This window comes from Anomaloglossus baeobatrachus, chromosome 8 (genome assembly GCF_048569485.1).
Source record: "Anomaloglossus baeobatrachus isolate aAnoBae1 chromosome 8, aAnoBae1.hap1, whole genome shotgun sequence".
NCBI lineage: Eukaryota > Metazoa > Chordata > Amphibia > Anura > Aromobatidae > Anomaloglossus > Anomaloglossus baeobatrachus.
The window spans coordinates 113196318-113221182 of NC_134360.1; the positions used below are offsets into that span (position 1 = coordinate 113196318).

The 24865-nt window shown below is 49.2% G+C and overlaps 1 protein-coding gene across 1 annotated transcript in view; it reads left to right on the forward strand.

Moving 5' to 3' along the window:
• Positions 1 to 24865, forward strand: part of PDE4DIP (phosphodiesterase 4D interacting protein) — a 1984767-nt gene that overhangs the window by 411928 nt on the left and 1547974 nt on the right. Inside the window, exon 4 of the mRNA XM_075321961.1 lies at positions 10899 to 11065. Coding sequence (XP_075178076.1) covers positions 10899 to 11065 — 167 coding nt within the window. The remainder of the gene's footprint in view (positions 1 to 10898; positions 11066 to 24865) is intronic.

Consider the following 24865-nt stretch of genomic DNA (forward strand, 5'->3'; position numbering starts at 1 on the left):
ACTTTTGCCACCCCCAGCCTTCTTAGAGGTGAGGGGAGACAGCGGTGGGGCAGATGGAAGTGGTCGGGAGCCCCCCAGGTCGGGATCGGCGCTGAGCGTACGACAGGATTTAGGAATGGCGGCTGGCGGTGTCACAGCAACCGTGCAGCCTGGTGAGTATGGCTCTGTGTTGTGTACGTCCCAGAACTTAAATGTGTTAGGATTAGGATTGGGGGAGTAGTTGGCGTTCCCGGGTGCGGCCCCTGTTGAGGGGGGGGTCCGGCAGCGGAAGGTAGCATCCGGGAGATTTTGTTGCGTCTGGAGCGCGGTTACGGGGGGAGGGGCGCAGCGTCTCCGACGGCAGCCTGGGTGGGTACCCAGGATAGTGCAGCAGCGTTAGGCAGTAGCCGAGGGAGTGTGTGTCAAGGCAGTGAGACAGTTACCAGTGGAGTTTCAGTGTCTGTTCAGAGAGAGAAAGATAAGGTGGATGCGATAAAGTTGGATGATAGAGCAAAGTGTAAGGTTTACGTGTGTTTTGAGGGGCCATTGAGGGCTCATTTTGAAAAAGGAGACAAAAGAAAAAATCTGGAAGGACGAGTACGTGGAGATTTTTTCTCTGCTTCCATTGGAAAAATTTAATCTGGATAGAGGAAAAAAGGATGATAGTAAAAAGGAAAAAGAGGAAAAAAGGAGGTGGCGCCTGATACCGCAGGCTTTTGTGAACTGGTTACAGGCTTTTGCTATACTGGCAAGTTTGGTGGGTGAGAAGGCGCCGGTGAATTGTTCACCATTGTTCTGTTATTTAGATTCCATAGGAGAGGCACATAGGACATACGGAGGCCAGGCGTGGCTTCGTTACGATGAGTAATTCCGCCAAAGAAAGGCAGTTCGTCCCAGTATTAGGTGGGATCAAAAGAATATTGGGCTTTGGTTGAAGGTCATGGCCCCATCTTGATATGGTCAGTCCTTTCTTGGGGTGCAGGCGGAGGGTCTCATGCAGGAAGCGGTGGCAGCGGTGGCCAGGGCATCAAGTCTGGGGCATGCTGGAAATTTAATGATGGGCAATGTACCTATGGGACCAGTTGTAAGTTCAAACATATCTGCTCGCACTGTAACGGGTCCTCGCATGGGGCAGCAAAATGTTTTAAGAAAGGGAAAAGGAAGCCCGGCGCTGGTAATAGTCAAGGGGGAGACACCGGTTTGGCTTCACATGATGGCCCCCTTTCTAAATAGATTCCCGGACAGGGATAGGGAAGTTTTTTGGTTTCAGGGTTTTCAAGATGGTTTCAGGATTCCTCCGCCGGTGCATCAGGTCCCTTTCTCTTTAAAAAATTTGTGGTCAGCATTGTTGTACCCAGAGATGGTGAGAGAAAAAATTCAAAAGGAGGTGGGGCTTGGCCGGATGGCTGGCCCATTTCAGTTTCCTCCGGTTGAAGGTTTGGTAGTTTCTGCCTTGGGTGTGGTGCCTAAAAAAGAGCCTAACAAATTCCGTCTTATTCACCACCTATCGTATCCGAAGGGTTTGTCGGTTAATGACAGCATAGATCCCAAATTGTGCTCGGTGGTTTAAACGTCGTTTGATGAGGCGTTGTGGTGGGTACGACGGTATGGTCAGGGGGCATTGCTTGCAAAGATGGATATTGAGGCTGCCTTTAGGCTGCTACCTGTACATCCGGATAGCATACGGTTGCTGGGCTGCCATTGGGAGGGAGGTTTTTATTTGGATCGTTGTTTGCCGATGGGTTGTGCAATTTCTTGTTCATTTTTTGACGCATTCAGTTCATTCTTGGAATGGGTGGTGCGAGATGTTTGTTCTGTCCCAACTTAAAGGTGATTGAAGGTGCGTAGTTGTGGGATGGCGTGAGAATCTTACCTTCGTTTTCCAATAGGTGAGGCAGACATGACCAGAGCGCTCTAGAGTTAAACATGCACATGCTGAGATGAAACAATGGTGGTTTATTTTCTCCAAAGGTTAAGGACATGCAGGAGTACAGTGGTCCAAGTACCTGGCATTATGGTTATCTTGTGATGCTTGTCTCTGGAGCCACTAAGGTCAGAAGACTTTGCTTCTAGCAGCTCAAATAAGGGGTGTAATTTTCACAATCTCTGGTTGGGAACAGAACATGCCAGGGAGTGATGAAAGAGGAGCAGCAGACACTCCCTTGGGCTGGACCAAAAGAAACAGAGGAGCCGAAAGGTTTGGCCTATTACCGTTCCATTGACAACAATTTAATCATCTGGACAGAGTCTGAGGAACAGCTGAAGACTTTACCAAGAACACTTTAATCAGTTTCATCCCACCATCAACCTAACACTCAACTACTCCTGCACTGAAATAAACTTTTTGGACACCATCATTAAACTATGGAACAATGAAATAGAGACATCCCTGTACAAGAAGCCAATTGACCGTCCAACATACCTGAAATGGGACAGTTTTCATCCAAAACACATAAAAAACTCTATAGTGTACAGTCAGGCCATCAGGTACAATCGGATATTTTCCAACACTAGAGATAGAAACAATCCCTTGAGGGCCTCAGAAAGACCTTTTTAAATCAAGGCTACCACCCAGGGCCGCCACTAGGAATTTCAGGGCCCCATAAAATTTTCGGGCCCCCTTGGGACTTCGCCCAGGCTCCACCCCAGCTCCGCCTCCACCGCTCAAAACCCTACAGTCTCACTGACACTCTTGCAAAAACATGTATGTATGTAATAAACATATGTGTGTGTGTGTGTGTATATATATATATATATATATATATATATATATATATACAAACATATATACTGTATGTACAGTCATGGCCAAAAGTGTTAGCACCCTTGAAGTTGTTTCCCTCAGAAAATTAATAATACACCCCTTACACAACTTCTCTCCATAATATCTCTCCCACACTGTCTCTATGTATAATATCCCCACACGCACACTGCCCCCTTTGTATAATACCCCCTCCCCCTCACACGCACTGCTACTTGCAATACTTTAAGAAAGAAGTAGTAGGCACCACAATGTAGTAAATATAAATAAAGTGAGGGGTGCTAAAAACTATGCAAAAAAAATGAATTATAACTTGAGAAGAAAAAAGCTGCCAAGTAAACATGTGCACACCCAGCTACCATGTTTTTCCAAAAATAAGACCTCCCCAAAAATAAACCCTAGTGGGGATTTTCAGCATTTTCAGAACAAGGCTTAAATATAAGCCCTCCCCCGAAAATAAGCCCTAGTCGTGGTTGAATAATGAAGTATCTGTGCAGCTAAAAAAGTTAAAGATACTGCAGGACACTTCATTATAGACAGCAGGCACCCCGAAATCACACTCACCAGACACAAGGGCAGAGGACCTGCATTAATCACACCCCCTACACACATCCGATCTCACACACAAACATTGGATCGCACACACATACAGATGGCATACACAAACATCGGATCACACACAAACATCGAATACCACACACATGAGATCACACACAGACTCACCACATCCAGCAACACTGATTTCTTCTCGCCGGCAGAATCCTGAGATGCTGTGCAGTGGAGTGCAAGAACCTGCCACAATGCTAGCTTACAGGACCTGCGGACACGTGACTTCCTACCATCATTCCCTGAGACCGGAAGCATTCTATAACGGTGGATGTGATGAATGAGTGTGTGTATGTGTGTGTGTGTGATCTGCGATCTGCTGTTTGTGATTGTGTCAGTGATCTGCTGTGTGTGAGTTTGTCAGCCAGAAGCAGGGGAGGACGGCCTGCAGCACCCACCGGAGATCACAGGGAGGACCTGGGAGCCACACAGATGTCTGGGTTTGGTAAGTATGGGTTTGGTAAGTCTCCTGGGAAGTGGGGGGTCTGGTTTTTTGGGGGCTACACTTACCCCCTAACCGTGTTTCTCCAAGAATAAGACCTCCTCCAAAAATAAGCCCTAGTGCTTTTTTGAGGGGCAAAAAAGTATAAGCCAGTGTCTTATTTTTGGAAAAACACGGTATTTATATATAAACATGGCTTTTATTGATACAAAACATATAAGGTTGACAAAAACAAAGGTTAAAAACACAAATATCAAGAGAAAAAGAATGGAAGAAATAGAGGGATGGACATGATAATCCTGCACTTCTCCCCAATGAAGTATCAGAGCACTGATAATAGAATGCACAAAAAGTATGTAAACAATACCTGACTGTAGAGCCTCATGTTACAGATAATGTGGAAGTAGTCAATGGAGGGTTGTTTTTGTCAGCCTTACATATTTGTATCAATAAAAGCCATATATATATATATATATATATATATATATATATATATATATATAAATATATATATTATTATACAAAATGTCCCCTCCTGATATATATGACCCGTTCTTTGTATATATGTCCCCATTTAGATATATATGTCCCATCCTGAGCCCCTCCTGCTATATACATCCCCCTCCTGGGCACATTCTGGTATATATGTCTTCCTCTTGGTATATATCTCCCCCTCCTAGTACATATGACCCCTTCCTGGGCCACTCCTGGTATATATGTCCCCATCCTTGTTTATTTGTCCCTTTTCTGGTATATATGTCCTTCTGGTATATATGTCCCCTTCCTGGGCCACTCATGGTGTATGTGTCTTCCTCCTGGTACATCCTTGGGGCCTCCTGGTATATTATAATATATATATATATATATATATATATATATATATATATATATATATATATTGCAATTATTATTATATTATTTATTCCTCTCCTGGGCACATGCGGGTATATATGTTCCCGGCCTGGTCTCTGCCCCTCCTGGTGAACATGTCCTCCTCCCGGTATTTATGTCCCATCCTGGGGACAAAAAACAAACAAAAAAAATACCCTTCCCGGCTCCCACAGGTCGCCTTCTCTAAGCAGAGAGCCGTGATCAGTGGCGTAACTACAGTTTGATGGGCCCCGATGCAGAGTTTAAGCCTGCCCCCCCATCAGATGTATGGCCCAATGTAGCATTCTAAATGCTATAAACACATAAAAGTTGCCCCCCCTTCATTGTGCAGTAATGTCCCCATCCTGGGCCACTCCCTGGTAAATATGTCCCCCATCCTGGTAAATATGTCCACATCATGGCCACATCTAGGTGCATAACCCCAACATAGCTATATCCTGGTATACAGTATATGGTCCCATCCTGGTATATATGTCCTCTTTCATGGCCCCATCCAGGTATATATATCCCCAATATAACCCCATCATGGTATATCTCCCCATCATGGCCCCATCCTGGTATATGACCCCCATCATGCCTATATCCTGGTATATATGGTCCCATCCTGGTATATATCTCCCCCATCCTGGTATATAGCACTCCATCCTGGTATATATCTTCCCCATCCTAGTATATAGCCCTCCATTGGGGTATATAGCCCCCACCCTGGTATATAGCCACCTATCCTGGTATATAGCCCCCTCATCCTGATACATAGCCCCCCACCACACCGCACACAGTAAAAAATAAATAAACAATTGTACTATGTACTATTGTACTTTCATAATGAGTCATATGCAATTTTGTATAGATAGATAAGATGGATGTATAGAGAACTAGGATGGATGTACAGTGCCTACAAGTAGTATTCAACCCCCTGCAGATTTAGCAGGTTTGATAAGATGCAAATAAGTTAGAGCCTGCAAACTTCAAACAAGAGCAGGATTTATTAACAGATGCATAAATCTTACAAACCAACAAATTATGTTGCTCAGTTAAATTTTAATACATTTTCAACATAAAAGTGTGGGTCAATTATTATTCAACCCCTAGGTTTAATATTTTGTAAAATAACCATTGTTTGCAATTACAGCTAATAATCATATTTTATAAGACCTGATCAGGCCAGCACAGGTCTCAGGAGTTATCTTGGCCCACTCCTCCATGCAGATCTTCCCCAAGTTATCTAGGTTCTTTGGGTGTCTCATGTGGACTTTAATCTTGAGCTCCTTCCACAAGTTTTCAATTGGGTTAAGGTCAGGAGACTGACTAGGCCACTGCAACACCTTGATTTTTTCCCTCTTGAACCAGGCCTTGGTTTTCTTGGCTGTGTGCTTTGGGTCGTTGTCTTGTTGGAAGATGAAATGACAACCCATCTTAAGATCCTTGATGGAGGAGCGGAGGTTCTTGGCCAAAATCTCCAGGTAGGCCGTGCTATCCATCTTCCCATGGATGCGGACCAGATGGCCAGGCCCCTTGGCTGAGAAACAGCCCCACAGCATGATGCTGCCACCACCATGCTTGACTGTAGGGATGGTATTCTTGGGGTCGTATGCAGTGCCATCCAGTCTCCAAACGTCACGTGTGTGGTTGGCACCAAAGATCTCGATCTTGGTCTCATCAGACCAGAGAACCTTGAACCAGTCTGTCTCAGAGTCCTCCAAGTGATCATGAGCAAACTGTAGACGAGCCTTGACATGACGCTTTGAAAGTAAAGGTACCTTACGGGCTCGTCTGGAACGGAGACCATTGCGGTGGAGTACGTTACTTATGGTATTGACTGAAACCAATGTCCCCACTGCCATGAGATCTTCCCGGAGCTCCTTCCTTGTTGTCCTTGGGTTAGCCTTGACTCTTCGGACAAGCCTGGCCTCGGCACGGGTGGAAACTTTCAAAGGCTGTCCAGGCCGTGGAAGGCTAACAGTAGTTCCATAAGCCTTCCACTTCCGGATGATGCTCCCAACAGTGGAGACAGGTAGGCTCAACTCCTTGGAAAGGGTTTTGTACCCCTTGCCAGCCTTGTGACCCTCCACGATCTTGTCTCTGATGGCCTTGGAATGCTCCTTTGTCTTTCCCATGTTGACCAAGTATGAGTGCTGTTCACAAGTTTGGGGAGGGTCTTAATTAATCAGAAAAGGCTGGAAAAAGAGATAATTAATCCAAACATATGAAGCTCATTGTTCTTTGTGCCTGAAATACTTCTTAATACTTTAGGGGAACCAAACAGAATTCTTGTGGTTTGAGGGGTTGAATAATAAATGACACAATTTAAAAAAGAAATAACATTCTTTTTTGCTGCAGTGCATTTCACACTTCCAGGCTGATCTACAGTCCAAATGTCACAATGCCAAGTTAATTCCGAATGTGTAAACCTGCTAAATCTGCAGGGGGTTGAATACTACTTGTAGGCACTGTATAGATAGATGTACAGACAGACAGGATGTACAAACAAATAGTATACATAGACAGACAAAATATAGCATAGGACCCCTCTATTGAGATTTGCCGTGACGTGGCAGGGGGGGCTCAAAAAATTGATCAATCATTTGCTAAAAATCTCATTTAGCATTATAGTACAGTTGGAATATGTGAATTTTCACTTTTAATTGTTTGCATGCCATTCTCAAGCAGTGCTGGCTCCCTCTCTTTTTACACACAGACAGTACACACAGACAGTACACAGACAGACGGTGTACACAGACAGACGGTGTACACAGACAGACGGTGTACACAGACAGACGGTGTACACAGACAGATGGTATATATACAGACAGAATACACAGACAGATAGTATACATAGACAGACAGCTACATATTGCACACTATACAGGACACACATATCTTGCACATGACACATACATACAGGCAGCACATGACACATACATACAGGCAGCACATGACACATACATACAGGCAGCACATGACACATACATACAGGCAGCACATGACACATACATACATACATACAGGCAGCACATGACACATACAGGCGCCCCCCCCGGTCTCAGATCAGCGCCCCCCCCCCCGGTCTGAGATCAGCGGGCCCGCTCAGTCTGAGATCAGCGGGTCCCCCCGGTCTGAGATCAGCGGGTCCCCCCCACACCGAACTGAGATGAGCACCCCCCCCCCGGGCTGAGATCAGCATCCGCCCCCCCCCTTTGAGCTGAGAATAGCGGCCCCCCTCAGTCTGAGATCAGCGCCCCCACCCCCCGGTCTGAGATCGGCGGGCCCTCCTTCAGCGAACACACCCCCACCGGCGATTGTCTTCAGCTCGCTGCACTTACCTGTCCCCGCTGGCTGCCGCATCCTCGCCACTTCTGCTGACTGCCGCTATTACTTGCAGGAGTGTAATGAGGTCGCAGAGTGATGACCTCCCCACACTGCTGCAAGGCACAGCGATGACGCATCGGCACCCTGCTCTGCTCCTATGACCCTGCCTCCACTTCACCACATGGCAAATTTGCATGCTCTGCCCCGTCGCATGCAAATTAGTCATGTAAGGAAGTGAAGCGACACTGCGGGCCCCTTCTGCTGCTGCTGTGACTGGGGCCCGGTAAAGAGGAGGGGCCCGTCCTGCCTGGGGCTTAATAAAACTAAGTAATTACCCTGGGCTTGTCCGGACCCCTCTCTTCATCGGGCCCTTTACACCAGGCACAGTAGTAATGCCCTGATGGCGGCTCTGCTACCACCCAAAAACAATTGAAAATCAGATTACAAGAGCCACCAAGAATATCAAGAAACCATCTCCTACATTATAAAACTAAAGAAGAAAACAACCGGGTACCTCTTGTAATCACCTACAATCCAAATCTGGAGGTGTTAAGAGGAGCTGCATGGAAACTACAACCATTACTGCAAAAAGATGCCCAATTAAAATCTATTTTTCCAGACCCTCCACTTCTGTGATTTAGGCAACTCCCGAATCTAAGAAGCCTCATTGTCAGAAGCTCCCTATCCTCTCCAACAACAGGAACACTTCCCTGCAACCAGAAAAAATGTAAGACCTGTCCAGTTATACCGACAATGGACAAGATATAGATTCCCAGATCACATTAGGACTACAAGATCCCAGGTACCTTTAGGGGTACTTTGCACACTGCGACATCGCAAGCCGATGCTGCGATGCCGAGCGCGATAGTCCCCGCCCCCGTAGCAGCTGCGATATCATTGTGATAGCTGCCGTAGCGAAATTATCACTACGCCAGCTTCACATGCACTCACCTGCCATGCGACGTCGCTCTGGCCGGCGACCCTCCTCTTTATTAAGGGGGCGGGTCATGCGGCGTCACTGCGACATCACATGGCAGGTGGCCAATAGGAGTGGAGGGGCGGAGATGAGTGGGATGTAAACATCCCGCCCACCTCCTTCCTTCCGCATAGCCGACGGGAGCCGCGGTGACGCAGGTAGGAGATGTTCCTTGCTCCTGCGACTTCACACACAGCGATGTGTGCTGCCGCAGGAGCGAGGAACAACATCGGACCGTCGCGTCCACGTAATTATGGAATTTGCCGACGCTACACCGATGATACGATTACGACGCTTTTGCGCTCGTTAATCGTATCATCTAGGATTTACACACTACGATGTCGAAAGCGACGCAGGAAGTGCGTCACTTTCGACATAACCCCACCGACATCGCACCTGCGATGTCGTAGTGAGCAAAGCCCGGCCTAGTTGCACCACAACCAATGTGGTGTTCTTAATTATATGTACCAAATGTTCAACTGGGGGTCTGTATGTAGGAGAGATGGGACAACAGCTCAGAACAAGGATGAATTCTCACCGCCACACGATTAGAGAAAAAAGGATATATCTACCTGTGGCCAAACAATTTTGTAACCCAGACCACAGCATCATTGACAGGATATTGATGGTATTGAAAGGAGATTTAAAATCCCAGACAGACAGGAGACTATGGGAATACAAACTTATGATGAACTTTGATACATTCAGAGCAGGAATGAATGTGTCACATGGATTTATGTCTTTTTACATCAATTAAGAAATGTGCTCCTCAGAGCATCTGGGGGCATTACAGCTCTGGACCAGACCTCAATCAGAGGACTATAAAACTTTCACACTGCTTATCTATGAACTGCTGCATTATTTACGACCACAACAGTTTGTCCACTTGCCATACTGATAGTTTTGCTTCACATAACTTATTATTATTATTATTATTATTTTTATTTATTATTATAATGCCATCAATTCCATGGTGCTTTATATGTGAAAGGGGTATACATAATGGGGACAAGTACAATAATCATAAACAATACAAGGCACAGACTGGTACAGGAGGATAAAGGTCGTTGCCCGCAAGGGCTCACAGTCTACAAGGGATAGGTGAGGATACAGTAGGTTATGGTAGAGCTGATTGTGTGGTGCTATATCAGACTGAGGGTTACGGCAGGTTGTAGGCTTGTCGGAAGAGGTGGGTCTTCAGGTTCCTTTTGAAGCTTGTCAAGGTACGCGAAAGTCTGATATGTTGTTGCAGTGCATTCCAGAGTATGGGGGAGGCACGGGAGAAGTCTTGGATGCGTTGGTGGGAAGAGGAGATGAGAGGGGAGTAGAGGAGATCTTGTGAGGATCGAAGGTTACGTGCAGGTAAGTACCAGGAGACTAGGTCACAGATGTAGGGAGGAGACAGGTTGTGGATGTCTTTGTATGTCATGGTTAGTGTTTTGAACTGGAGTCATTCGGCAATGGGAAGCCAGTGAAGGGATTGGCAAAGAGGAGAGGTCGGGGATTAGCGGGGGGACAGGTGGATTAGCCGGGCAGCATAGTTTAGAATAGAATGTAGGGGTGCGAGACTGTTAGAAGGGAGGCCACAGAGCAGTAGGTTGCAATAATCCAGGCGGGAGATAATAAGGGCATGTACTAGAGTTTTTGCAGCTTCTTGGGAAAGGAATGTACGGATCCGGGAAAAAATTTTGAGTTGTCTTATTTACTGCTCCATTCTATGTCCTGTTGTATATAAATATGTGAGTCTTCAGATTTTGTGTTATACTGAGCCTGATGAAGAGACCTGAGTAGTCTGGAAAGCTTGCTATTGTTACCATCTTTTCAGTTAGCCATTAAAAGGTATCAACCACTGAGGACTCAGTTGTTTTAAACAATTGTATTAATGCTTTGCTGCCTAGTCTTTACTAATGTTTTTATCTATGCTTATATTGCAGGAGGTCAGGATCGCTATGAATGAAGCAGATCAGATGTCTGCTTTAGCTGAAACTGAAAAAGAAAATTGCCTCAAGCTAAAAAAAACTATTGAGGGATATACTGCAGATATGACAGAAGCAAGGCTATTGCAGAAGAACTATTGTACAATATTATCTGAAAAGGACAGGTATTTATCAATCATTTATAGTTTTGAAGAGATTGGGAAAAAATATAGTGAAGAATAAATAATTATGTATCAAGGTTTTGGGTTTGTTTTTTTTCCAAATGTGTTTTATTTTAGCACAAACATGAAAGATTGATATTGACAATTTTTTATCTTTTTTTTTTTTTTTTTTTAAATTACAAGAACAATAATTAAAATCAGCTAAAGGTGCCTGAAAAATGAACGAAATGGTCACAAATCCAGTAAAGTGTGTTGGAAAATACATACAGTACAGACCAAAAGTTTGGACACACCTTCTCATTCAAAGAGTTTTCTTTATTTTCATGACTCTGAAAATTGTAGATTCACATTGAAGGACTCAAAACTATGAATGAATGAAAACTGGAATGAAATACTTAACAAAAAAGTGTGGAACAACTGAAAATATGTCTTATATTCTAGGTTCTTCAAAGTAGCCACCTTTTGCTTTGATTACTGCTTTGCACACTCTTGTTATTCTCTTGATTAGCTTCAAGAGGTAGTCACCGGAAATGGTTTTCACTTCACAGGTGTGCCCTGTCAAGTTTAATAAGTGGGATTTCTTGCCTTATAAATGGGGTTGGGACCATCAGTTGTGTTGTGCAGAAGTCTGGTGGATACACAGCTGAGAAAAGAACAAGAACAAGAAGGCGAACTCAGTCCCAATTATTTTATGCAAAAATATTTCTAACAAAAATGTAGATATATAGATCTTCTTAGGAACAAGAGATGGAGGCACAACAATAATAATAGTCAGTGGTAGACCAAAATATGAATTCAAATACACAACCTGCTGAATATCTTGCCAAAAATCAACCAGTTGCATTATAAACGGCATAGGCTTTATATGCCACATCAGCACATATTAAGCTGCATCAACCAATTATAACAGGGCAATTGTCCAGACACCAGTCAATTAGGCTGGTATCAAATTATCTATATATATAATTGCCTTATTCTGTCTGTCTGTCTGTCTGTCTGTCTTGCTCTAAAATTGTGTCCTTACGGTGACAGAAAGCTGATTGGCCGCTGGGCTCGCCATGGCCCCGCCCCCCGCACGGATTGGCCGCTCGCCTCGCCTCAGCTCCTCCCCCGCACGGATTGGCCGCTCGCCCAGGCTCCGCCCCCCACACGGAATGGCTTCTCGCCCCGAGGTGAGCGCATCAAGGTCCTGCAGCGACGGAACACACACACACACGCACACACATAAGAACAGACACACAGACTCACACACTTTCACACACACTCAGACTCACACACTTTCACACACACTCAGACTCACACACTTTCACACACACTCAGACTCACACACTTTCACACACACTCAAACTCACACACTTTCACACACAGTCAGACTCACACACTTTCACACACACTCAGACTCACACACTTTCACACACACTCAGACTCACACCCTTTCACACACACTTACACACTCAGACTCACACACTCAGACTCACACACTCAGACTCACACACTCAGACTCACACTCAGACTCACACTCAGACTCACACACACACTCAGACTCAGACGCACATGCACACTCAGACTCAGACTCACACTCAGACTCACACGCACACTCACACTCACACTCACACGCACACGCACACTCACACTCACACTCAGACTCAGACTCAGACTCACACGCACACGCACGCACACACACTCAAACGCACACTCACACGCACACTCACACTCAGACTCACTCAGACTCACACTCACACGCACACTCACACACACACTCACACTCACACTCAGACTCACACGCACACTCACACGCACACTCAGACTCACACTCAGACTCACACTCAGACTCACACTCAGACTCACACGCACACTCACACGCACACTCACACGCACACTCACACTCAGACTCACACGCACACTCACACGCACACTCACACGCACACTCAGACTCACACTCACACGCACACTCAGACTCACACTCACACTCAGACTCAACTCACACTCAGACTCACACGCACACTCACACGCACACTCACACTCACACGCACACTCAGACTCACACTCACACTCAGACTCACACGCACACTCACACTCACACTCAGACTCACACTCAGACTCACACGCACACACACGCACACTCACACGCACTCACACGCACACTCACACTCACACGCACACTCAGACTCACACTCAGACTCACACTCAGACTCACACTCAGATTCACACTCAGACTCACACTCAGACTCACACGCACACTCACACTCACACTCACACTCACACGCACACTCACACTCAGACTCACATGCACACGCACACTCACACGCACTCACACGCACACTCACACGCACACTCAGACTCACACTCAGACTCAGACTCACACTCAGACTCACACTCAGACTCACACTCAGACTCACACGCACACTCACACTCAGACTCACACTCGCCTCGGCTCCTCCCCCCACAAGGATTGGCCGCTCGCCTTGGGTCCGCCCCCCGCACGGATTGGCCGCTCGCCCAGGCTCCGCCCCCACACGGAATGGCTTCTCGCCCTGAGGTGAGCGCATCAAGGTCCTGCAGCAGCGGAACACACACACACGCACACACATAAGAACAGACACACAGACTCACACACTTTCACTCACACTCAGACTCACACACTTTCACACACACTCAGACTCACACACTTTCACACACACTCAGACTCACACACTTTCACACACACTCAGACTCACACACTTTCACACACACTCAGACTCACACACTTTCACACACACTCAGACTCACACACTTTCACACACAGTCAGACTCACACACTTTCACACACACTCAGACTCACACACTTTCACACACACTCAGACTCACACACTTTCACACACACTCAGACTCACACACTTTCACACACAGTCAGACTCACACACTTTCACACACACTCAGACTCACACACTTTCACACACACTTACACACTCAGACTCACACACTCAGACTCACACACTCAGACTCACACACTCAGACTCACACACTTTCACGCACACTCAGACTCACACACTTTCACACAGACTTACTCACACACTCAGACTCACACACTCAGACTCACACACTCAGACTCACACACTCAGACTCACACTCAGACTCACATGCACACTCACACGCACACTCACACTCACACTCAGACTCACACGCACATGCACGCACACGCACACTCACACGCACACTCACACTCAGACTCACACTCAGACTCACACTCAGACTCACACTCAGACTCACACTCACACTCAGACACACACTCAGACTCACACCCAGACTCACACTCACACGCACACTCACACGCACACTCACACACACACTCACACTCACACTCACACGCAGACTCACACTCAGACTCAGACTCACAGTCAGACTCAGACTCACACTCAGACTCACACTCAGACTCACACTCAGACTCACACACTCAGACTCACACACTCAGACTCACACACTCACACTCAGACTCACACTCACACTCAGACTCACACTCAGACGCACATTCACACTCACACTCAGACTCACACTCAGACTCACACTCACACGCACACTCACACTCAGACTCACACTCAGACTCACACGCACACTCACACGCACACTCACACGCACACTCACGCACACGCACACTCACACTTTCACACTCACATCAGATCGCATCCACGTCCTACAGCGGCGGAACACACACACCTCACACACACATAAGAACAGACACACACACACATCAGATCACACTCACTCTCACACACACCTCACACACACATCAGATCGCATCCACGTCCTGCAGCGGCGGAACACACACACACCTCACACACACATAAGAACAGACACACACACACACCTCACACACACATCAGATCGCATCCACATACTCACAACATCCCGTGATATCGCTTGCTTCTCGGCGGCGATACTGTGCAGTGATCTTCCAGGACCTGCCGGAGGATCACATGGCCGGAAGCATGTGGTATCTCTGGATGTTGTGAGTGTGTCAGCGCGTATGTGCGATATCGTCAGTGTGTGTGTATGCGATCGGATGTGTGTGAGTGTGTGTGTGAGTGTTTGTGATCGGATGTGTGTGAGTGTGTGTGAGTGTATGCGATCGGATGTGTGTGAGTGTGTGTGTGAGTGTATGCGATCGGATCTGTGAGTGTCGGCTGAGGAGCACGGCGTGCAGCACAGCTGCTGGGACCGCTCACAGGGAGAAGTGGGGTGTGTGTGTGAGTGTATGCGATCAGATGTGTGCGTGTTTACTGTCTGATGTGTGACTGTGGAGCACGATGGGGGGTGCACAGCATGGGGGATGGAGCACGATGGGGGGTGCACAGCATGGGGGATGGAGCACGATGGGGAGTGCGCAGCATGGGAGATGGAGCATGATGGGGAGTGTGCAGCATGGGGGATGGAGCACGATGGGGAGTGCGCAGCATGGGGGATGGAGCACGTTTGGGAGTGCGCAGCATGGGGGATGGAGCACGATGGGGAGTGCGCAGCATGGGGGATGGAGCACGATGGGGAGTGCGCAGCATGGGGGATGGAGCACGATGGGGAGTGCGCAGCATGGGAGATGGAGCACGATGGGGAGTGCGCAGCATGGGGGATGGAGCACGATGGGGGGGTGCGCAGCATGGGGGATGGAGCACGATGGGGAGTGAGCAGCATGGGGGATGGAGCACGTTTGGGAGTGCGCAGCATGGGGGATGGAGCACAATGGGGAATGCGCAGCATGGGGGATGGAGCACGATGGGGAATGTGCAGCATGGAGGATGGAGCACAATGGGGAGTGGGGATGGAGCACGATGGGGGGTGCGCAGCATGGGGGATGGAGCACGATGGGGGGTGGACCACGATGGGGGGTGCACACCTCCCCCCAAAACACACACACACACTGCCACACACGCACTGCACAACACACCACACACACACTGGAAACCACAAACACCGCCCTACACAGACACCCACACACACAGACAACGCCGCACACACACAACACCCAACACACAAACACCGCGGCACACACAAATATACGCACATACCGCACAACACACACATTGCACAAAACATACCTCCCCCCAAAACACACACACACAAACCGCGCAACACACACACACACAACGATACAGACACACAGCGCTCCACAAATAACGACACATGCAACACACAAACAACACCGCTCTCACCCCCCGCCACACCCAGACAACACCCAGAACATGTACAGCCCCTACACAAAAACTTGGTAACTACACACAGCAACATCTATATATATAACAAAAATCATACATGAACTACACAATACGTAAATTCTAGAATACCCGATGCGTAGAATCGGGCCACCTTCTAGTTATTAATATAACCACCATATATAGTCTACATAGACCTCAGCAATCAAAAGATAGTAGCTGAAAAAGTATATTTATGTGTATATAACAGTTGCCCTGTACATTGGAAGCACAATGGACAAATACCCATTGGCTGAGGGACTAAAAACACCCGTAGCCTGATAGAAGTAAGGCTATATGATAATACAAGCCATATGCTGTTAAACCACACAATCAGGTGCAATGCTCCCAGTACTACCCAGGGTGGTTGTCAGAAAAGATTCAGTGAAAAAACACTATGTCAGAGTTAGCCTAATACATAATATGCAATGGAAGCTACTCACAGAAGTCGCCATCACAAAACAAACTGACAATCAGCCTGTAAGATGAAATACACAGAATAATTACCTGAGCAGCTAGGTGGCAAAGATGAACGCAGGAACCAGCCCGACGGCCGTTTAGAAAACCTTCGTCAAGGGGCGGTAACAACGTAGGAGAGCACATGGTTTATAACCGCTAAGCAGTCAATCGCAAGTGAGGAGCGTAATGACGTTCACGCGACCATGGAATTGCGGGATGCAGAACGGCGGCCGCGTCAGAGGCACGTGACAGAGTGACGACTCATAGTCACATGACCCTTTAGACACAACAAGTCGATCCGCAGCCCACCGCCACAGTAGCGTGAATGTACATGTCACGCTCACCGGCCCTCCTGCCATGCTCCCCGGCTCCCCTGCCACGCTCCCCGGCTCCCCTGCCACGCTCCCCGGCTCCTTTGCAAGGCGTCCCCCGCTCCACGGCCTCCATGCATACTCACCTGCGTCCTCCAGGCAACCCGATCCTCGGTCCCGGCGCCCATCTGCGATGCTGAACGCTCCTGCCTCCTGTGCACCGCTCCCTGCTCTGGCTTCTGGCACCCGGGCCTCGCGCATGCGCATTAGGGCGCGCGCGCGGTCATTGACCCTCTCTTAAAGGGCCAGCGTCCTCCAACAGGATATTGAAGATTCAGGTGCAGGGTATATAGGGGGTTCCTTTCCAAGTGGGCAGGGCCTGTTCTTCGTGTTTCCTAAGCTAGGAGTCAGGTCTTCCTGTGTTTTGCCTCGTACTCACATATCTCTCTTGTAGAGTCGTTCCTGCCTCGCCAACCGGTCCTGACGATTTCTGAACCACGAACGGTGACTGTCCGCCGTCTCGTCAGTCCCTACCGTCTCCGGATCCGTGTGGTGACCCACCTCCTCGCTCCGTTGGTTCCGGATTCTGCCTGCCATCATCTCGGCCTCCGAACCTGAGCTCCGTCACCCGGACTGCCTTCAGAGACTCCGTGGTCCCAGGGACTTCTTCACTCCACTCCTCTGAACGGACTGTCCTGCTACCCATAGTGCTCCGGCTACCGGGCACCTCGCCCTCGGTGAGGTGTTCAGCCCAGTGGATCCACCTCCTCGGCCTACCCGTCCTCCCGGTCCTAACAGTAAGAACAGGCCATGGATCCCGCCGAAGCACTAGCGTCCCAGCTGGGCGGTATGCAGCAGGAACTCGTCCGACAGCGCGAGACCCAGTCCCGCATGCTGGCCTTTATGTCCTCAGTGGATACCCGCCTGAACACACTGCAAGCAACAGCCACGTCCCGGGCATCCCAGGCTTCTGCAGCACAGTCCACGGCTGCGGTTCCCATGGCGGCTTCCTCGGAAGCCTCTAACCTCCGCTTGGCCTCTCCACCCCGATATGCCGGAGATCCTAAGACCTGCAGAGGATTCTTGAATCAGTGTTCCCTCCACTTCAAGCTGCTGCCGCATCTGTTTGCCTCCGACCAAGCCACCAAGGTGGCGTTTGTGATGTCCCATCTAGAGGGAGAGGCACTGGCCTGGATGAACCCCTTGTGGGAGAAGGAGGACCCTGTAACAGCTAACATCCAGGAATTCCTGCAGGCGTTTAGAACCACCTTTGACGAACCCGGACGTGCCGCCGCGTCCGCCTCATCACTCCTCAGGCTACGTCAGGGGACCTCGACGGTGGGCTAATATGCCGTCCGCTTTCGCACCTTGGCCTCAGAATTGGGGTGGAACAATGAAGCCCTCACTGCCGCCTTCTGGGAAGGACTCTCCAGTCGTATTAAGGACGAGCTGGCAGGCCGCGATGTTCCTTCCACCCTGGATGCCCTGATCGCACTAGCCACCCGCGTGGACCTCAGATTCCAGGAACGATCCAAAGAGGTGTCCCGTGAGAGACGTCCGATACGGCATTCCTCTCCTCCGCAGAAGCCCGCCGTACTTCAGTCAGCGTCGTCTGGTGTCTCTGTCCATGGGCCCATGCAGATTGACCGTTTGCGGCAGTCCGAACAACGCCGAGCAGAACGGCTCGCAAAGGGCCTCTGCTTCTACTGCGGAGAGGGCACACACCTGCTACGTTCCTGTCCAGAGAGGCCGGGAAACTCCAAAGCCTAGGGTTGGTAGGAGAGGCCACCCTAGGTGCTGGGACTCTCTCAGACCCGGTTACGTGGACTGTGCAAGTGACAGCAGGAGAGACGCGGTTCACGGCAGAGGCGTACCTCGATTCCGGGGCAGCAGGCAATTTCATCCAGCAGGCCACGGTGGACAAGTACCTGGTACCGGTTACTCCATTCGACAAACCCCTCGTGATTGCCTCCATAGATGGGAGACCCCTCTCTGACACCATCACTTGGATCACCGAGCCTGTTGTACTACGCATCGGTGCCCTGCACACTGAGAAAATCGCCTTCTACGTCCTCCCGCATATGTCTCATCAAATCCTGCTGGGACTCCCCTGGTTACAGACACATGAACCGTCGGTCAGCTGGCGTGCTGGCGAAATTACCCGATGGGGCCCCTCTTGCCACGAGAACTGCTTGAGGGCCATACAACCCATCCGACGACCTCCGGTTCCGGAGTCCCTACCAGGACTGCCTTCGGCCTATTGGTCCTTCGCGGATGTCTTTGATAAAAAGGAGTCAGAGGTACTGCCGCCACATCGTCCATACGACTGTGCCATCGACCTACTCCCGGGAACCACACCACCTCGAGGACGGATATATCCTTTGTCCCCTGCTGAAACAAGGGCCATGTCTGCCTACATCACTGAGAACCTGGCAAGGGGATTCATCCGGAGATCCTCCTCTCCTGCTGGAGCAGGCTTCTTCTTCGTCAAGAAGAAAGAGGGCGACCTGCGCCCCTGCATTGACTACCGGGGATTGAATCAAATCACCGTGAAGAATAAATACCCCCTGCCGCTCATCCCCGAATTGTTTGATCGGCTTAGAGGAGCTCGTGTGTTTACCAAGTTGGATCTTCGGGGTGCCTACAACCTGGTCCGCATCCGCTCTGGGGACGAATGGAAGACCACATTTAACACTCGTGATGGGCACTACGAGTATTGTGTGATGCCCTTCGGCCTGTGTAACGCCCCGGCGGTCTTTCAAGAATTAGTGAACGACGTGTTCCGGGACCTTCTCTACGTTTGTGTGGTGGTGTATCTGGATGACATCCTGGTCTTCTCTCCGGACCTCCAGACCCACAGAGAGAACGTGCAGCTGGTACTGCAAAAACTGCGAGAGAATCGTTTGTACGCCAAGTACGAGAAGTGTGTCTTCGAGCAGTCTTCTCTTCCCTTCCTGGGTTACGTAATCTCCGATACCGGTCTGCAGATGGACCCAGAGAAGGTCTCTTCCATTCTCAACTGGCCCCTTCCTTCCGGACTGAAGGCAATCCAACGGTTTCTTGGATTTGCGAACTATTACCGTCAGTTCATCCCTCGCTTCTCTGCCCTGACTGCACCTCTCTCTGCCTTGACCAAGAAGGGGGCTAATCCAAAGGACTGGTCCCCTGCGGCCGACGCCGCCTTTGGCTCCCTGAAACGGGCATTTGCTTCCTCTCCGGTCCTCCACCGTCCTGAGTTAAACCGACAGTTCACCTTGGAGGTGGATGCCTCCTCTGGAGCCGGAGCAGTACTCATGCAGAAGTCCTCCTCTGGGAAGATGGTTACTTGCGGTTTCTTCTCCAAGAGCTTCTCAGCGCCTGAACGCAACTACACCATCGGTGACTGAGAGCTATTGGCAGTCAAACTGGCTCTGGAGGAATGGCGCTACCTTCTGGAGGGAGCAGTGTACCCCGTGATCATTTACACGGACCACAAGAACCTGGAATACCTGCGGTTTGCTCAGCGACTGAACCCACGACAAGCCAGGTGGTCCTTGTTCTTTGCCAGGTTCGATTTTCAGCTCCATTTTCGGCCCGCGGATAAGAATGTGCGAGCAGATGCCTTGTCCAGGTCATTCGTGCCCATGGAACAGGAGGAGGAGACATCCCAACCCATCATCTGCCCAACCAACATCATTCCGGTGGCTCCTGTCTCTCTGGCCCAGATACCGCCCGGGAAGACCTATGTCTCAGAACCTGACAGACAAAAAGTGTTGCACTGGGGCCATTCCTCGAAAATAGCCGGCCATGCCGGTCAGAAGAAAACATGGAATACAATTATACGTTACTATTGGTGGCCATCCCTTCGCACGGACGTCGCGTCCTTTGTCTCAGCCTGCTCCTCTTGTGCCCGGAACAAGACACCCAAACACCTGCCATATGGTCGTCTTCTGCCGCTGCCTATTCCCTCCGTTCCATGGCAACACATAGCAATGGACTTTATTACAGACTTGCCCTTGTCCTCCGGACATACGGTCATATGGGTCGTGGTGGACCGTTTCTCCAAAATGGCTCATTTCGTCCCTATGGCTGGACTCCCCTCTGCCCAGGAACTCGCTGACGCTTACATACAGCACATCTTCCGGTTGCATGGCTTTCCATCACACATTGTGTCCGACAGAGGAACTCAGTTTACCTCCCGCTTCTGGAGGGCTCTCTGCAAACATCTGGGAGTGGCTCTGGACTTTTCTTCAGCCTACCATCCTCAGTCGAATGGCCAAGTGGAACGAGTCAATCAGATCCTGACCTCCTTCTTATGTCACTACGTTAACGCCCATCACGACGACTGGTCCACGCTTCTTCCTTGGGCTGAATTCTCCCATAACCACCACGTCAGTGAGTCCTCCTCCAGCTCTCCCTTCCATGTCATTTACGGACTTCAGCCTTCCGTCCCATTACCTGTATCCTCTTCCTCGGATGTCTCTGCTGCTGATGCTGTAGTCCGTGACTTTTCAACAATTTGGGACTCTGTCAAGATGTCCCTTGGACGTGCTTCCCTGCGGATGAAGAGACACGCAGACAAGAGGCGTCTAGATCCTCCGTGTTTCTCTCCAGGAGATCTGGTCTGGCTTGCTTCCAAGTACGTCCGATTGAAGCTACCATCGTACAAGCTGGGCCCTCGCTACATCGGGCCGTTTAAAGTCATTGGCAAGATCAATGAGGTCTCCTACAAGCTACAGCTCCCGGCCACGATGAGGATACCCAACTCCTTCCATGTCTCCCTGCTCAAGCCGGTTGTCCTTGGTCCCTTCTCCGCTGCTGCCAGTTCTGCTCCTCCTCCTATTGCTGATGATGACATCTATGCGGTAAGGGATATCGTGGCCATGAAGACCGTGCGGGGCCGACAGTTCTTCCTGGTGGACTGGGCTGGGTATGGTCCTGAGGATAGGTCCTGGGAACCCCGGGAGAATGTGGGTACTCCCCTGATTCGTGCCTTCCTGTCCCGGTTGCGGGGAGGAGGGCGTGGGGGAGGGGGTACTGTCACGCTCACCGGCCCTCCTGCCATGCTCCCCGGCTCCCCTGCCACGCTCCCCGGCTCCCCTGCCACGCTCCCCGGCTCCTTTGCAAGGCGTCCCCCGCTCCACGGCCTCCATGCATACTCACCTGCATCCTCCAGGCAACCTCCTCGGTCCCGGCGCCCATCTGCGATGCTGAACGCTCCTGCCTCCTGTGCACCGCTCCCTGCTCTGGCTTCTGGCACCCGGGCCTCGCGCATGCGCATTAGGGCGCGCGCGCGGTCATTGACCCTCTCTTAAAGGGCCAGCGTCCTCCAACAGGATATTGAAGATTCAGGTGCAGGGTATATAGGGGGTTCCTTTCCAAGTGGGCGGGGCCTGTTCTTCGTGTTTCCTAAGCTAGGAGTCAGGTCTTCCTGTGTTTTGCCTCGTACTCACATATCTCTCTTGTAGAGTCGTTCCTGCCTCGCCAACCGGTCCTGACGATTCCTGAACCACGAACGGTGACTGTCCGCCGTCTCGTCAGTCCCTACCGTCTCCGTATCCGTGTGGTGACCCACCTCCTCGCTCCGTTGGTTCCGGATTCTGCCTGCCATCATCTCGGCCTCCGAACCTGAGCTCCGTCACCCGGACTGCCTTCAGAGACTCCGTGGTCCCAGGGACTTCTTCACTCCACTCCTCTGAACGGACTGTCCTGCTACCCATAGTGCTCCGGCTACCGGGCACCTCGCCCTCGGTGAGGTGTTCAGCCCAGTGGATCCACCTCCTGGGCCTACTCGTCCTCCCGGTCCTAACAGTACAGCAGCCCACTCAAGATTTAAAGCTGCCACATCACAGAACTATAAACGTATTACTGTCTATTAGCAGTGTGCATGATTATAAGTTCACAGCCATCACTATATATATATATATACACATTACCAATTATGTATAATCTTTAATTAATTTTAATATTTTAATAATTCTATAATAATTTTATAATTTTAAAACACACAGCAACCTGCATGCGGAAAACAAGATGTATACTAAAGATGTGCATATTAAACCAACATAAATTTTGCCACAAAGGCAGGTGGCATGATATATGACCGCACAACTAGTGCAAGTAATACGCTGTTTGATTGGAAATATTTTCTGATTAGAGGAGTCACAGAAAGAGTCAGAGCGCACTATGTTCGGGCAGGCGATATGATAATACAAGCTATATGCCGTTAAACCACACAATCAGGTGCAATGTTCCCAGTACTACCTAGGGTGGTTGTCAGAAAAGATTCAGTGAAAAAACACTATGTCAGGCCCCTTCACACGTCAGTGATTCTGGTACGTTTGTGCTTTTTTTAAAATGTACCAGAATCACTGACATACGCAGACCCATTATAATCAATGGGTCTGCTCACACATCAGTGATTTTTCACTGAACGTGTCTCCGTGCGGCGTACCCGCGTGTCCGTGATTGCCGCACGGAGACATGTCCATTTTTTTCTGGCATCACTGATGTCCCACGGACCACGCAGTGGTGTGATCCGTGAAACACGTGCCAGAAAAAAACGTCCATATAAAATAAAAATCATTTTTACTCACCCGGTTCCAGCGACGCTCTCTGCAGCCTGTTCTGCCTGCTGCTTCTGAGCCGGCTCATTATTGTCGTGCATATTCATGAGCGCACGACACAGCCGACCCGGAAGCAGCTGCTGCGGGGGTCAGCGCCGGCTGGATGCTGCACCGCGGGAGTGTTCAGCACCATGGAGAGCGGGAGCGGGCACAGGTTAGTTGATCGCTAAGTGCAATCACGGACCACGGAGAACGGAGCCCGGATTGCACTTAGGCACCCCACGTGTTACGTGAATCACGGCACACGGAGGGACATAGGCATGTTTTACACGTCAGTGAAGAACGTCTGTGTTTTTCACTGACGTGTGAAACGGGCCTCAGAGTTAGCCTAATACAAAATATGCAATGGAAGCTACTCACAGAAGTCGCCACCGCAGAACGGCGGCCGCGTCAGAGGCACGTGACAGAGTGACGACTCATAGTCACATGACCCTTTAGACGTGACAAGCCGATCCGCAGCCCACCACCACAGTAGCGTGAACGTACAGCAGCCCACTCAAGATTTAAAGCCGCCACATCACAAAACTATAAACGTATTACTGTCTATTAGCAGTGTGCATGATTATAAGTTCACAGCCACCATTATATATATACACATTTCCAATTATGTATAATCTTTAATTTTAATATTTTAATAATTCTATAATAATTTTATAATAATTTTAAAACACATAGCAACCTGCATGCGGAAAACAAGATGTATACTAAAGATGTGCATATATCCATTTGTCAAAAGGAATACAAGACAAAAATGCAGAACTGCAAGCAGTCATGGTCAGATATATAGAATGAAAACACAGGCATTACATAACATGACATAATACAAATATCTCCAAGGTGCATCATTTTATACAAAAAAGAATTCTTCACTGAAGTCATTGGGCATGATATGTCTTTTTGGTTCTGCACAGTAATAAATGTCAGCATGCAAGCAGAAAAATACGAGGTAAGGTAACTAAAATGAAAAATAATTAAAATTAGAGCTGTAGAGGCCAAATGTAAATATAGAGGCGGCTTTGCTGTGGCTATCTATTATCTATCCCTCTATCTATCCCTCTATCTATACCTCTATCTATCTATCCATATATCCATTGTTTATCTATCCATCTATCTATCCATCCATCCCTCCATCCCTCTATCCATCCATCCCTCTACCCATCCATCCCTCTATCCATCCATCCCTCTATCCATCCATCCCTTTATCCA